This window comes from Hippoglossus stenolepis, chromosome 14, assembly GCF_022539355.2.
Source record: "Hippoglossus stenolepis isolate QCI-W04-F060 chromosome 14, HSTE1.2, whole genome shotgun sequence".
Lineage (NCBI taxonomy): Eukaryota > Metazoa > Chordata > Actinopteri > Pleuronectiformes > Pleuronectidae > Hippoglossus > Hippoglossus stenolepis.
In genome coordinates, this window is record NC_061496.1 from 18,536,761 (window position 1) to 18,551,236 (window position 14,476).

A 14,476-nucleotide genomic window follows, 5' to 3' on the forward strand; every position below is an offset into this window, starting at 1 on the left:
GAGTCCAAGTGAATTGTGCCAGATGTAATGAAATTCCTTACGGGCGGTCCTGATATATCACATTCGCAGGGATGTGAGGTCACTGTGACCTTGACCTTTGAACTTTGGCTACCAAAATCAAGTGATTTAGTTTTTGATTCCAAGTGAATGTCTGGCCAAATGTGAAATGTTTCCTTAATGGCATCTCCGAGATATAATTTTAAGGCCAAAAATGTGCTTTGTGAGGTCACTGTGACCTTTGACCATCAAAATCTAATCAGTTCATCCTTGAGTCCAACTGAATATTTCTGCCAAATGTGAAGAAACTCCCTCAAGGCATTCTTGAGATATCTGGCATTAAAACAGATCCATTCAAGCCAAGTTTTACAAGTGAAAAATGAGTATAAAATGTGGAATTCTATGATCTTAGTACTGAAATATGATGGGGGAGATGATGCCTATTGAACCATATGATCTTACTCAGCCTGTCTGACAGGAAGTCCTAATGTCAATCTGTAACATGCAGTCCACAACCACAAGTGTAAGAATAGCAAAATCCTATAAAGAATTTAGTGCATGTTTGGCTTGATACGACTATTTGCTGTTACTTACTTATTCAAGGATTTTACCACAGACACTCTGCTGCAGTTAAAGTCAGCTGTCCCTCCAATCCAAGCTCACCGCTAGTTTTATGTATGAAGAGAGACCTGCGATTCCCTCCCTGGTGGCAGGGGTGACATTATAAATGACCCCGTCCTCACTGTTCTGCGCTGCTAATTAGCTGTTATTAATTGGCTGTGTGATTTGTGTGCCATGCGTCCCTGCCACTGCAACTTCACCCCGGGCTGCCGGCACATCAGCGCTGCTGTCAGTGAACTTTGGTCAACTGCAGAGGGCGAACGGATGTTAAAAACCCCACATAACTTAAAGTTGCAGTGTGTAGAATTTAGTGACATAAAGTGGTGAAGCTGCATGCTGCAGCTGAACACCCCTCACCTCCTCACCCTCCCCTTCCAAACATGGAAGAGAACCTGTGGTAACCTTCAGTTTGTAAATATAAAGTATTTCAATATAAAGGGCCCATTCTAGGGTAAATAAAACAACAAACAACGGCACCATGTTTCTAAACATCCACAGAGGAACAACAACATGGCAAAGTGGGACATAAGTGGCTGTGAGGCAAAAAGTCAAATGTCAGGGTGCTGTTTTTTTCTCTTTATGTGCTTGTTGCTACAAATAATATTAAACAATAAACATAAGTTATAACTGAATTGAGATTTATGAGGTAATTAACATTTGCATAGTATTATAGAATAGAACAGAAAACAACAGAGTAGAGCAGAATAGAAGAGGAGCTGATGATCCTACACTGTAAAGAATGCACTGTTGTTATGGTTGACATTGACAACCATGATTAAGCAATTTGTCTCGTAAGGATATCACTAGATCTTTTGAAAGATTAATTTCGAGGCTGAGTGCTTTAGTTGTATAATATAATTCTTCTTATTGTCAGTGGTTTGAATGGCACTTTGAAATAAATAAATAAATTATGAGTAAAAAAATATCATGAGGAATAATCTTTCTCTATTGTGCCTACTTTGTTTATTTTGGCAATAAAACTCTATATTCTAACAAAAAAAAGACTAAATTGTTTTACCTACCTTTTTCAATGCAATCGGTTTCCTATATTTTTTAAGTAAAACTAACTTGTCAGATTTTACAGTAAACAGCAACAAACCTCCAAAGTAGGATCCGTCCATCAGCTTCATCCCAATGTTTCCTTTGGTCAGGATGCTGACCACGCCGTGCTGGATGAAGTACATCTTCTTACCGATGGTGCCCTCTCTGACGATGTAGTCTCCGGGCTGGAAGACTTCAAATCTCAGTTTGGTCAACATGGCGGTCACAAAGTTGGGATCGGCGTTGGCAAACAGCGGCATGGACGCCACCAGTTTACGACAGTTGAAGTTGACGATTTCCTACGTTATGACAAAAGACGTTGTTTTTTTGCTTCAGCATTTGAAGAAGCACAGCTAATGATGCAACCATGGATGATGTGGGTATCTTGAGTGTGAACTACATGTGTGATAGGTAGAGTTCATTCTTTTATGTAAATAAGATTTGGCTCTTTAATTTGAATATTTTGAAAAATCCATTAAAAGAAGCTCCATTTTAAGAACAAGCTTTACAGGATAAACATGTTTTAAATTACCCTGAGAGACCCTGGCACAGTGTGAGTACTCTGCCTAGTTTTCTCTTTATTCTCTGATACAGGAGGTGCACTCTGAGCTGCTCTTGAAGGGAAATAATTTACTGTGAACTCATGTGGGCAGCAGGAAAAACATTTTTTGGGTGAGTAGGAGAATAAAGTCAGTGTGAAAATTACCTTAAAATTGGGTAATTTTCGGTGAAGACTGGTATAAGCTTCAGGTGACTAAACTGAATAACTAGAATGTGAGTAAATTAAGAATAATTAATATGTAAATCCATATTGGAGAGGCTGAGAATTATGATTTTTTTAACTTCTAAGGGCGTTTTCACATGTGAAAAGCTGGATCAAGGTTCATGTCTTTATGTATTATTTACATTTGATCCAGTTGGTTTTGAATTCACCACGTAATTTATGGAGCAGACTGTCGACCTATACTTGACATGATTGGTTTGTTGACAGGCGTGCATCTGATTTCAGCATCTTGTCAAATATGCTATTCTATTAGCAATTTATAAGTTCCAACTATGCAGAAAATGTTTTCACGCTGCAAACCGAGACCACCTGTTTTGGTCGGACAAAGTTTTTGTCCGTTGGTCTGGATCTGGACCTTCACACCTGTTACTTTCATTGAACTGACTAATCTGAAGCTCTTGACCAAACAAGGTAGGTTTGAAAGTACTCAAGTGTCCATAGATGAACTTTGTTATGAATTTATTCTGATCCGCTCAGTGGAGGGTTGAGAGCTGTGTGTCTTTGTGAGTAACTGATCACATTATAGTAGGTGCTGGGTGTTGGATGGGTGTTGTCATACCTCTCGCAGAGGCTCATTGAGCTCCTCCAGGATGCTCTCCTCATCAAACATCTTGCCCTGGTATCTGTGCTCGTAGTAGTCGTGGATTTTCTGTCGGAAGTCGGCCGGAAGTTTGTGGAAGGACATGTACTGCTCCACTTGTTTGTACTAAAGGATAGAAGAGAGAGGCGTGAGGGATTGTGAGTATTGGTGGCAACAGTTTCACAGCATCATGCTTTCACCTGAGATAAAACACTGAAACCATCCCGAAGCATCGTGGGGATTTCTCATTTCCCACTCACTGTTGTTTTCAGACCGTCTTATCACAGGCTGCTAATCAGCTATCAGTGAGAATGAATCTGTGCAGTCATTGAGATGTACACAGAGATGCTGTAGGTTCTACCTGTAGCTATGGGAAAAAAGCTGTGATGAAGCTATTAAGGAAACATGAGAGCTCCTGAGGATTCTAGTGTCTTTAGAGAAGCAAGATGCTTCTATTGTACATCTTAACCACAGCCAGTGTCTGTCACGTCATTATTTGTCATTTTTCATCATGAAACAACTCATCTGATCTGTTAAGTCTGTCATAAAGAACCAAAAGAAAGACACAGGTAAATAATTAAAAGGAACCAGTGAGCATTTATGTTCCTGAGCACTATTCTGAGAAAGGAGGATGTTTGATATTTATATTGGAATTGATAAATATGTAATATATGTAGCTAGAAAAAAGGAGTTGCAGTAGATGGAGTAGATGTTGGCTGCAGCACATTGATTGTTCACTGGAGGATCAAACTGAAGAGATTCACACCATCACATATCCACATATTCACCACAGTTATGCTTAACTACATCACATGCAGCCTGACTGTCCTCTTCTCACGACTCATTACGACGCTCCATAACACAGTTAATGTTTGGATTCCCTGGAAAATTGAAGAACTGCTATAAGATAGAATAGCATTGCCCTCTGCCGATTGGGGAATAAATCTTCGCTGTACACAAATGGCTTTTGGCTTTTCTTTATAGGAGGATGGGGGGGCATTCTGTATACATTCACGCATCACCACCTTTCTGTTACATCAGCAACCAACGTCCTAACACTCTGGAGAGATGCAGAAGGAAGAAACAACCTGCAACTAAAAAAGCCAAAGTAATTTGGTTCAAAAAAATCATAAGAGCAGGAAGAGGGGGATGAATCAGCTTTTCGTCTACACTTAGACAGAAACGCTGATTCAGTGATTAAAGCTTGTGCGAGAAATGTAACAAATCCATGTTGGAGTTGCTTTAAATTGTATATAAGGCATTTGTCGCTCCCAAGTGTGTGTGTGTGTGTGTGTGTGTGTGTGTGTGTGTGTGTGTGTGTGTGTGTGTGTGTGTGTGTGTGTGTGTGTGTGTGTGTGTGTGTGTGTGTGTGTGTGTGTGTGTGTGTGTGTGTGTGTGTGTGTGTTAAACAGTATGAGTCATCCCTCTGTGGAGTAAACTGACAATTGGATGAGTAGTAGATTTCAAGTTAAAGGTCAAGGGAGAACCTCCGCTGTCCGACACCACACTTGAAAAATACAACAAGACACATCTCAAATCTTCCACAGAGTTCAAATATGTTTACTTGGTGAGGATTGATCGTTGATAAAAAGCCTCGGATTGTAAACAATTTGAATCTTTATCGTGACATCCATCGTGTTTTAATTCCCTTGACTTCCAAGAAGAGAAGTTATAGCTCATCTGTTCTCATAGTTCTAACTTCTACCTTGATCACTCTGTAGTGTTTGTCAGCAGCAGACCCCATATGCTAAAGGTCTGTGCACACCAAATCTGTGTTTTTCATCTGAAATTGTCTCATTTAAAAAAAAAAAATTATACGACCTCACATAGTCTCAATCACGTTTATACACCGACTCTGAAACCTTTGTCCCTCAGAGATGTTTGAAATGTTCAAGATCACAGAAATGTGTTTTCTCAATTTAATCTCAGTGGCAGCAGCTTATCAAACTAGACCACTGACATCATGAAATAGACTTGATCTGGATCATTTCACATCTCTTTGATCAGAAGATTAAATCATCTTTAGTTGTCGCTGACAGCTTCTCGGGATTGGATGGACCCAAGGTTTTTCTTTTTTTACCAAGTGAGAGGAACACAAAATAATCCTCACTGCTCGACTCCATTGTATCTGCAGCAAATTCTCAGAACGAACAGAATAAAACATCACACTTAGGGCCTGATCTACTAAAGGTTTCCGCGTGTAAAAACGTGTGCAAACTTGATTTCACCTGCAAAAAAACATGCAAGCTGATCTACTAACGGTGAGCACTGGGGATTGCGAGCAGAATAACAGGCGCTGTCCATTTAGTCTGTTTGCCTTAATGAATATGCATTATCGGGCATTTCTACCCGAGTGCGGGTAGAAACATATTGGGAGGAGTATATGCAAATACTTTGATTTAGCAAAAGGATTGTGATTTACAAAGCCTGAAAATAATTGCAGTGATTGTGACGGCATCTTTATTTAATACGTTTGAAAGGTAGCTGCTAATCGGCACAACGTTGGAGCCTCAGATGGCTGCAGTTATTTTGGTGAGGAGGAGACGGCAGGAAGTAGATGGACCCCCACAGGTTTTATTCACCAAGGTTTTATTATGAGCTAATTTTTCTTTTGTTCTTCTTCTAATGTCCTGCCATCTTTTCTTAATTTCATCGGTTGTTCTTTTTGTTTTACCCACAGCATTTACTTTCTAATAAAATACTCTATATCCTCTATATAGGATGATATCCTGAAATTAAGACTCTCAATAAAATAAAAAGTGTTTTTTCATTTAACTTGTGTTTTGACTTTTGGACCCACTGAACATTCAGAGAAATCAAATGCTTTAATCATGGAGAGTGTTGATATCTTTCTGCCCTAAGAGTCCATGTCCTGAACCGACACAATCATGATTTATGATGACACGCCTTGTACGGGGGCGCAGCACAGGCATGGCCCGTGACCTTGCCTGTAACATTTGATGACTCGCATGAGGTGGGATGGCACACTGTCTAGGAAATTACATTTTGTCACACTATACGGTGACATATGGGTTAGAGAGAAAATGGAGGCTTGACCCTAAGGGCCGGGCTGACACGGCAAATCACAATACCCTTAATACGGCACATACTGGCTGTCATGGGAGGATGATATTAATATTGGTTCTGTACAGGAGGATTTTCTCTTCATATATAAAGCGCTGAGTGGTTCTTATGAAAGGGAAAACCTTGGGCTTATATAAGAACTCCAACGGTTGTGGATAAGAATGACATTTGTCCCTATTTTCAGAAATTTAAAGGCATTTGTTGATGTTCATTTCTTAATTTCTATTTAAACTAAATCTACATGTTCTCCTATAATCCCCTTCTGCACACTCTTTCTTTGTCTTTCTCTTTCAGGCTCTTTTGCCCAATTATTATCTAGTAGCATACGGTTCTCCAGCGTGACATACATCCTGAGGAAACAGATCCTTACATACATAACACACACATACATAAGAGCGTGACCTTATACATGACAACACGATGATCAGACTGGATCACGTACTTTAATGAACCACATAATTAAATTACATGTGCGAATACAATTTAACGCATCTTTTTCTTACTTACGTAAACCAATTTGAATCTAAACATCATTCAGTCCTAATTAATTGCCTCGGGTCATGGTTCATTTAGCGTGAACAGTCACAGCATAGCTCTGAATGAGGATGTCTTCCTCAGCCATCTTTTCAAAACTCTAACACGTCTGGCAGTTTTCATTTCAAATTATAAAGACGATGTTTGTTTCGGATGTTTAAGGGTATCTCCCCCCCCCCAATAATCTGTGCTACCCACACATTTGTAGTACAAAAAAACAGGATTAAAGTTCTCTCACTTTAACTTGATAACAACCCTTCACCATTTTCTGTCAGGGACAATAAAGACGCAGCTGACTTCCAGAGTATCCAGCTCATTCAATCAAGCATGAGGATAAACTGGAAGGCTCCCATTAAGTGTTTCCTGCCTGAGGATTCAGTGTGTGACAGTCTCAATTAAACTGAAATGACATCTCTCTCTCTCTCTCTCTCTCTCTCTCTCTCTCCCTCTCTCTCTCTCTCTCACACACACTCTCTCTCTCTCTCACACACATCTCTCTCTCTCTCTCTCTCTCTCTCTCTCTCACACTCTCTCTCTCTCTCTCTCTCTCTCTCTCTCTCTCTCTCTCTCTCTCTCTCTCTCTCTCTCTCTCGTTCTCCTTTAACTCTTCTTGGTGAAGGAGACAAGTTTTATTGACTTTCTGATTTTCTCTGCATTAGCCGTGGATTAGTGTCAGTCAAAGTCAGCGGAGAGGGACTGAGACCTAAAATTGTCTCATACTTGCAAAGTGAAATAATATTAAATAATCTGCAACTGCAGTCTGAACTACAAAATACACAGTCCTACACAGTTGTCCCATATACAATTTGGTTTGGAAGTGCATAATGCACTGGAAACACTGGATAGATATTCTATCTACATTTCCAGTTTACTATCCAGGTTTTCAGAAAAAAAAGTCCATTTATTTTGTTTGAAAGTCCCCACAGAAGCAAATCCGTTCACATTCGGTTGACATAATGCAGGGTTTCTCTTATAGAATCAAACGTTATGGCCAGGAATGCAGTTAAGCCTGGACTTAGATCCTCCGGCCGTATTTGTATACAACTAACAAATGCATTACATTTATGAAATCCAATCTATTCCTTTTAGCCATTGGACTTAGTTAACATGGAGCCAAAACAGCACAGAGGTTTTTTATAGGACGTAAAGCCCCAAGTTGGTGGCTTGTGCACATGATGCATGGTTGTCACTGTAAGCTGCCACAGAGGGAGAGGAGAAATTGAATTGGCCGATCCTACTAATGGGCTGTGCCAGGATGTGACAAGTCTCATGCTGTATCTGTGTGTGTGTGCTTATGTGTTGATGTGCTGTTGTGAGGGTGTAAAACCCAAGTTGACATCAGCTGAAGCTTTAGCTCTCGAAGTGAAGACAGAGAAATAAACACTCACAATCAAATATGCACTCACACACTCGCAGCTCACTGTGTGACGTGTGTGTGCAGAGTCTGAAAGGTTAACGCCACAGCATTTGATGTCCTTGATTAAATAATGCATGATCACAACAGCAGATATGAAAAGGTTGTGATGTTTATGTCGTAAAATGAGTGATGTGAGTCAGCTTTTTCTAAACTTGGATCCATGATGTCATTATGATCAATTTATTCCTAAAATTAGAAAAACACTTCCTCTTTTCATGAAGTGCACTAATGACATGAATCCAGATAAAAAACATCTTGTATTGATTTCTCAATTAAATATAAATATCACAAAAAGGGGAAATAGGGTGAGAGAAAGAGAAATATGGATTTAGGAAAAGGCTAAAGGAAGGAAATATTAGTCAGTGGATTTTAAAGTGGCACTCTACTAATCATCAAGGTCAGGTTACGCCTGTGAAATACTGTTGTGTCATGTCTTTTGTGGCTCTGGAGGAATACCTCCAAAGTCTAACAAAGATTATTTTCATTGTTTGACCTTGGAGACCTTACATTTTTCAGAAAAAGAAGGCAGGGTCGGTGAGATGTACGCAATTGGTAGTCAGGGACCGCCTAACCAAATACATTATCCACTAACGGGGATAATGTGGGAAATGTTTGATGCAGATTATTTGGTATTTGACCGATGTTAGTCAGGATATGTTAGCCTCAGCTACGTCAAATTTGACCATTCTCCTAACGTTATGGCAATACTTAATCCTTGGAGTAACCCTATAGCTATAAGAAGAACTATCTGAACACTGAGAATTAATGAGCTGCAAGCAACACCTACACTTCATTTCCACCATTTTTTCTAAAAACTCAAACTCAAACCTATTGAAATAATTTGAAAGTAACTGTACTTGTACCTGTTGCATAAAGAGGAAATTTGATAATTGGATTGTCTTAACAATTGAAGAGAACAACCCTGATTCAAATAGATTTCAGATCAAACAAAGCATTCTTGACCTTGAAAATAAATTAAATCCATTTCTGACTCTCGGGGATGGATTGTGGTTATGAGCTCCTCAAAGAGCAAGTAACTTAAGTCAACCTTGAGTGAAATTCTATTTGTTGTCAAACTCCAGGTGAGGTGTGTCTGAGACTCAGGTCAGGCCTTATTGAAAATGAGCAGTTCCTCAAGTCGCTGCTTGATGTGTCAAGGCTGAGTGGAACAGTGGCCATCACCGAGGGGCCCAGGGGTCACGTCTCCCTCGTCTCACAGCTATTCGGACATGCTGCTCTGTTGCTCTTGAGGGGATGGGAGTGCAGTTACATAATGGCTAATGTGTGGCGTCCGCTGGCAGATGGTGTATTGCTCAACAGTCAAGGGCGAAAGGATGGAGGGTGAGATGAGATGGAAAGTGTTGTGTAGAAATATGGGATTACCTCAATGTGAGGGGGAGTGGTAGGTTGTCACCACCGTGTCATCATTTTTACTGTAGTACTATTTGTAAAGACTGTGTGAAAAGCATAGACTGTATATGACGATGGAAAATGTATCTCCACTTCCCCCCACTATCCAGAAACAAAGCCAAAACACCCTGGATATGAGCGCCGCCATCCTGTGCATTTGGAGTTAATGCAGTATCGATTGGACGATGGCGCCGCGTGAGCGCACTCAACGAGCCGTGTGTCAATCTCAGCTGTCAATCAAGACGTATCACCTCATTCTATAGCATTAAAATGTATAATGAAAACCTTACCGTGGAAAATAAACACTTGAAGAAACACCAGTATGACAAGAACTACCTAAAATGGTAGAAACCTCATTGAAACAAAATATTAGACTTTGGTCCATGTCCCATCCACTAACATGGAAGAGGCAGCGTTAAGGACCTTTGCTGCAGTCAGCCACCAGGTGGCGATCAAGATGCTTTGGCTTGATTTTTAGGGAGCTGGCATGTTAAAACTAGTTAGCTAAAAGAAGTGATACATGATTTATATAGCTAGTTAAAAGAGAATAAGACAACTACCTATAATTAAAGTATAAACATGCTAATTAGCTAAATGGATTCATTGTTTGAATAGCCAAAAAGTAAAGGAGGGTAAATAATTGGGTAAAAGGATAAACAGTTAAAAAAAATTGCTAAAAGTGACATCAGATGAAAGAGTGAAAAGTAACTGATAAATGTTTAAAACGGGTAGATAGTTCTATAATAAAGAAAATAGCATAAAGTGAAACATGTCAATATTAGATAAAACTAATCAATGAATTGTTGAACGTCGAGCCGCTGACACTCAAAGTGGTAGTAGTGACGCAAACTCAACATTAAACATTGACACAATATTTGAACAGTAATTACCTTCTGTAGTGTTACTTTACATACAGATCATTTGAAGTGAACACATCATGATGGGTGATGCAGATGCAGAGGTAGTTAATCTGACGGGAACGTGGGGGTATATCAGCTCTACAGTGTTTGTCATTATCCCTCTGTTATCTTACATTTACTGTGTGTGTGGGTCTGTGTGTCTCTGTTTAAATCTTGTCGACAGACCTGCTAAACACACAGCTAACCAAACAACATGTGTCAATTCTGATAAGGCTGGAAAAAAAAATGGCCAAACTTTTAAACCCACAGTTAAACAGTTTGATTTCACATCTCTCTTTGGTCAGTGGGGTCGTTGCACATATGCACTCTCTGGAGAAGCTGCTTAGTGGCAGAGCTATTATGACATTTCTGTCTCAACACTGAGCACGAGGCCGGCTGTTTACTCTGTGTTGTGTCAATAAAGGTTCATGCTGTCGCGAGCAGTTGTACAAAGAATCTGTTTTGTCAGGGTGGCACGTTCCAGCCCATAGCTCTGTTTCCAGTCTGTTATCTGACGGACCTACTGCAGACGGCCGTGCAGCACGACTCAGTTCATTGGGTAATGATGAACAAACAGTCATGAAGTTCTGGATGTTGGGTCTGTTGTCTTAGTCAAGCAGGATGTTAGCACTCTGTTCATTAATTCACTGCTGCGCATCATGGAAGGAAGAGAGAAGGAGAGCAGCAGCAGGAACTGACGGCTCCAGACGTCACATCACTGACAAACTACAGCCACACGTAACTGACACAAAACAGAGACTCCAGCACAGAGTGGGCAGCTCGTTTGTCTGTTTCTGTTTGTAGCTCGTGAACTGTGCCTGCTGTAAGAAGACATACTATAGCCTGACTGACATCTGTAGGAGTGGTTAAACAGGTCTAACAGTAGTTAGGCAGAAATGGATGGCCTGTGTAGATCATCTGGCTCAAACCAAAGAAAATACAGGAAACAAGAAGTCTTCTTCTGAGTTAAGAAGTAAACTATTTATATAAACAAAAAACCTGGCTCTGGTATTATATTAAAACCCATACCAAAAAATAATCAAACCTGGATTTCATTTTCATCCCCAAATTCCACTGTAATTTTTCTGTCAAGGAGGGTGTGTTTTCGTTTGTGTTTTTGTCTGTTAGAAAGCAGGATTACTCAAACACTATCATTAAATTTGATGGAACGATGCTGGAAAGTTCAGGATAATAATCCATTCAATTTTGGTACACATCCCGATCAGGCATGTTTAGGAGAGTGATATTTATGACTGTGTGCAATTTGGTCTAGCTCCAGATATAAATCTGGATCTAGAGAATTTGAATTTGGTTTCAAAAAGGGACTGTTGAGCGTTGGCGGAGGTGTGCGCTGTCTGAGTTTAGTTTACTAGTAAGTCTGTGTGATATCTGCTGACTAACAGACAAACAGACACACACATGGGACTGATAGCAGAAGCTTTCACACAGTTAATAAGGACCATGACAAAGAGAAACACTGAAAATAGCACTTAATCAAACAAGGTTAACTACAGAAAATATTAAGAACAAGAAGGAAATAATAAAAGAAAAATGAATAAATAATGAGAAGAGCATTTGGAGACTCCATACCTCTGCCAAGGCTTGTTGTCATTTTAAAGAAAGCAAAACAAAAACAACATTCCTGGATCCACACATTTATCTGGATAACCCAATTTCTTTTTTTTTAATTTGATGGGTTATTCATTGTGGCCTTAACCAGCCCTTCACAACATTTCTAGGAAATCAGTTCAGTAGTTTTTGCATAATCCTGTTTACTAAAATACAAACTGATAAATTCCAATGAATCAGAATAATAAAAAATAGGAAAGACATCAAAATGAAGAGATTAAAATTACATTTAGGAGCAACATCCCTGATGAGAGACACTTTGAACGGCTCTTTTATGCAATACGTAGTTCTAGTCTATTGATTATCCGCAGTAACAGGTTCATTGTCTGTGTAAGAGATGTTTCTGTGAACAAAAGAAATCCTTGTGCGTCCGTAAAGTGCCTATCCACCATGTAGTTACAGTTACAGTATGGATGGTGTAGCCCAGATCCATTGATAATGAATCCACTCCCTGTTGTGTTTACCGTGCTCATAAATCTGGCACATACATACAGTAGCTTCATTACAATTTAAAGACCATCAGAAGCCTTCCCACAGGAGAACGGGTCTGCTATAAACTCAACATCATCATGGATGCTCACTGATATCACGACCTAGAAAACATAGCAAGATGATTATCTCTCCAACGTGATGCACGACTACGCCACAAGAGTCCGAAAGTAAACAGGGTAGAGCCACATGCTGACGACGACTCAGAGGAAAACATGATCTTTTTGGTAAATCACTCCGATGTGTGTGTGCGTGTCTGCATACATGTGAGTGAGTGACAGATAAGCACGAGACATCCCCACATCAGCCAGGATCTAAGGAAGATAACAAGACACAGAGCAGGGATGACACCGTGGCCTCATAAAGCAGGAGCGTGCTCCCTGGTTTGCAGACACCCGCAGCTTTGCTCTGCTGTTGTCTGGAGACGACAGACGACAGACGGGCCGAGGCCCAGCGAGCTCCAGCCATGAATATCTAGCTAATAAAACAGATGCTGTGCCTATCAAAGTGTGTTGGAATCAATTGAGAAACCCCTCTCTGTTCACATTGAATGTGATCACCTTGTCTACAGTGTTGTAAAGGACAAACACTGTAGATTAAATATCCTCATGGAGTCTCCTAGTGGCATCGGGCTCCGCTCTAGACAGTGGGGCCATCTGGGTACCAGTAAGGTAATCCTGGATCGGACAGCCTGATTTATGACGACACCGCAGAGAAATTTTGTTTTTGGTGCTGACGCCATTGAGAATTTCAAATATCAAAAACATCTTTTATCAGAAAAAAAGTGTCCCAGGACCTCGATAGAAAACACAGTACACGGTTTTCAGAGGAATTATTTCCTGCTAACAGCACATTCTGTGGATTATTTGGAGAAACCAGGACCATTACTTCTGAAAAGAGATTTATCAAAAATAATTGTTTGATATTGAGCAAATCCCTTTGTTGTTTTCTTTACTCTGTGTTGAATGAGAAGATTGATACCACGCTCATATCAGTCCATCAAGTACAAAGTCACAGCAGCAAGTTTAACAAGTGAAAGCTGTGGAAAACTGCCTGATAGAAATTGTTCTTACAAGTAAAAATACAATTTGTCATTGCTTCTTTTGTATCTGAATACAGAATAAGTAAACACAACATTCAGTGTTACTTAGTGAGCTTGAGAAGTGCTAATAGGCATGTTGCTCGCTATCTCCTTATCTGGATGCTAATCTAAACTGACTGCTGGTGTTCTGTCGGTTTGATAACTTAACATAACACTTTCATTGTAGGTGATAAACACATATTGACCTTTTCCTGGTACTGCCGCCTCGACGAGTCCAGAGACTGGATGAGCGCAGTTGCATGGCCGATGAACATGGCGTAGCAGGTGGCTCCTACGATCATACTCAGCATGGTCAGCCAGATGTCCGACATACTCTCCGGGGCTTGTCTTCCATATCCAATACACAGCATGTGGCTCATGGCCTTGAAGAGGGCGAAGGAGTAGAGCTCGCTCCATGAGTCGTTCTGTGGGAAGAGGGAAGGGGAGAGAAGGTAGGATAACAAACTATTAGGACTAAGGAAGTGAAGGTAGATGAATATCAGGGTTTTAATGGTCTCCAATCCTTTGCTCACTGCTAAATGATTATGTTTCTGGACCTGATAAGAAAAAGATGATGCAATGATGTTGCCCTGACCTGAGATAAACACTCAGCATGTTCTTTGGATGCTTCCTTTTAAGGTGGATGAATACTTTTGTCATATTACCCCTGAAACTTCACCTTGAGAAATATCTGACAGTGTTTTGCCAAAAAACTGTCACACTTGTCTGACATCAGATCCTCATCCATCATGCTGCTACCTTATGTTAAAGGTTCAGTGTGTAGAATTTAGTGACATCTAGTGGTGAAGTTGCATGTTGCAGCTGAATACCCCTCACCTCACCCTCCCCCTCCAAACATGACAGAGAACCTGTGGCAGCCTTCAGTTGTCATAAAAACTCAAAAGGTGTT

The 14,476-nt window shown here is 40.2% G+C and overlaps 1 protein-coding gene across 1 annotated transcript in view; it reads right to left on the reverse strand.

The window, feature by feature from the left end:
• Positions 1-14,476, reverse strand: part of hcn2b (hyperpolarization activated cyclic nucleotide-gated potassium channel 2b) — a 43,869-nt gene that overhangs the window by 13,330 nt on the left and 16,063 nt on the right. Inside the window, exons 4-6 of the mRNA XM_047343312.1 lie at positions 13,773-13,991; positions 3,003-3,149; positions 1,718-1,958 (exon numbers count right to left, since the gene is read on the reverse strand). Of these exons, the coding sequence (XP_047199268.1) occupies positions 1,718-1,958; positions 3,003-3,149; positions 13,773-13,991 (607 nt within the window). The remainder of the gene's footprint in view (positions 1-1,717; positions 1,959-3,002; positions 3,150-13,772; positions 13,992-14,476) is intronic.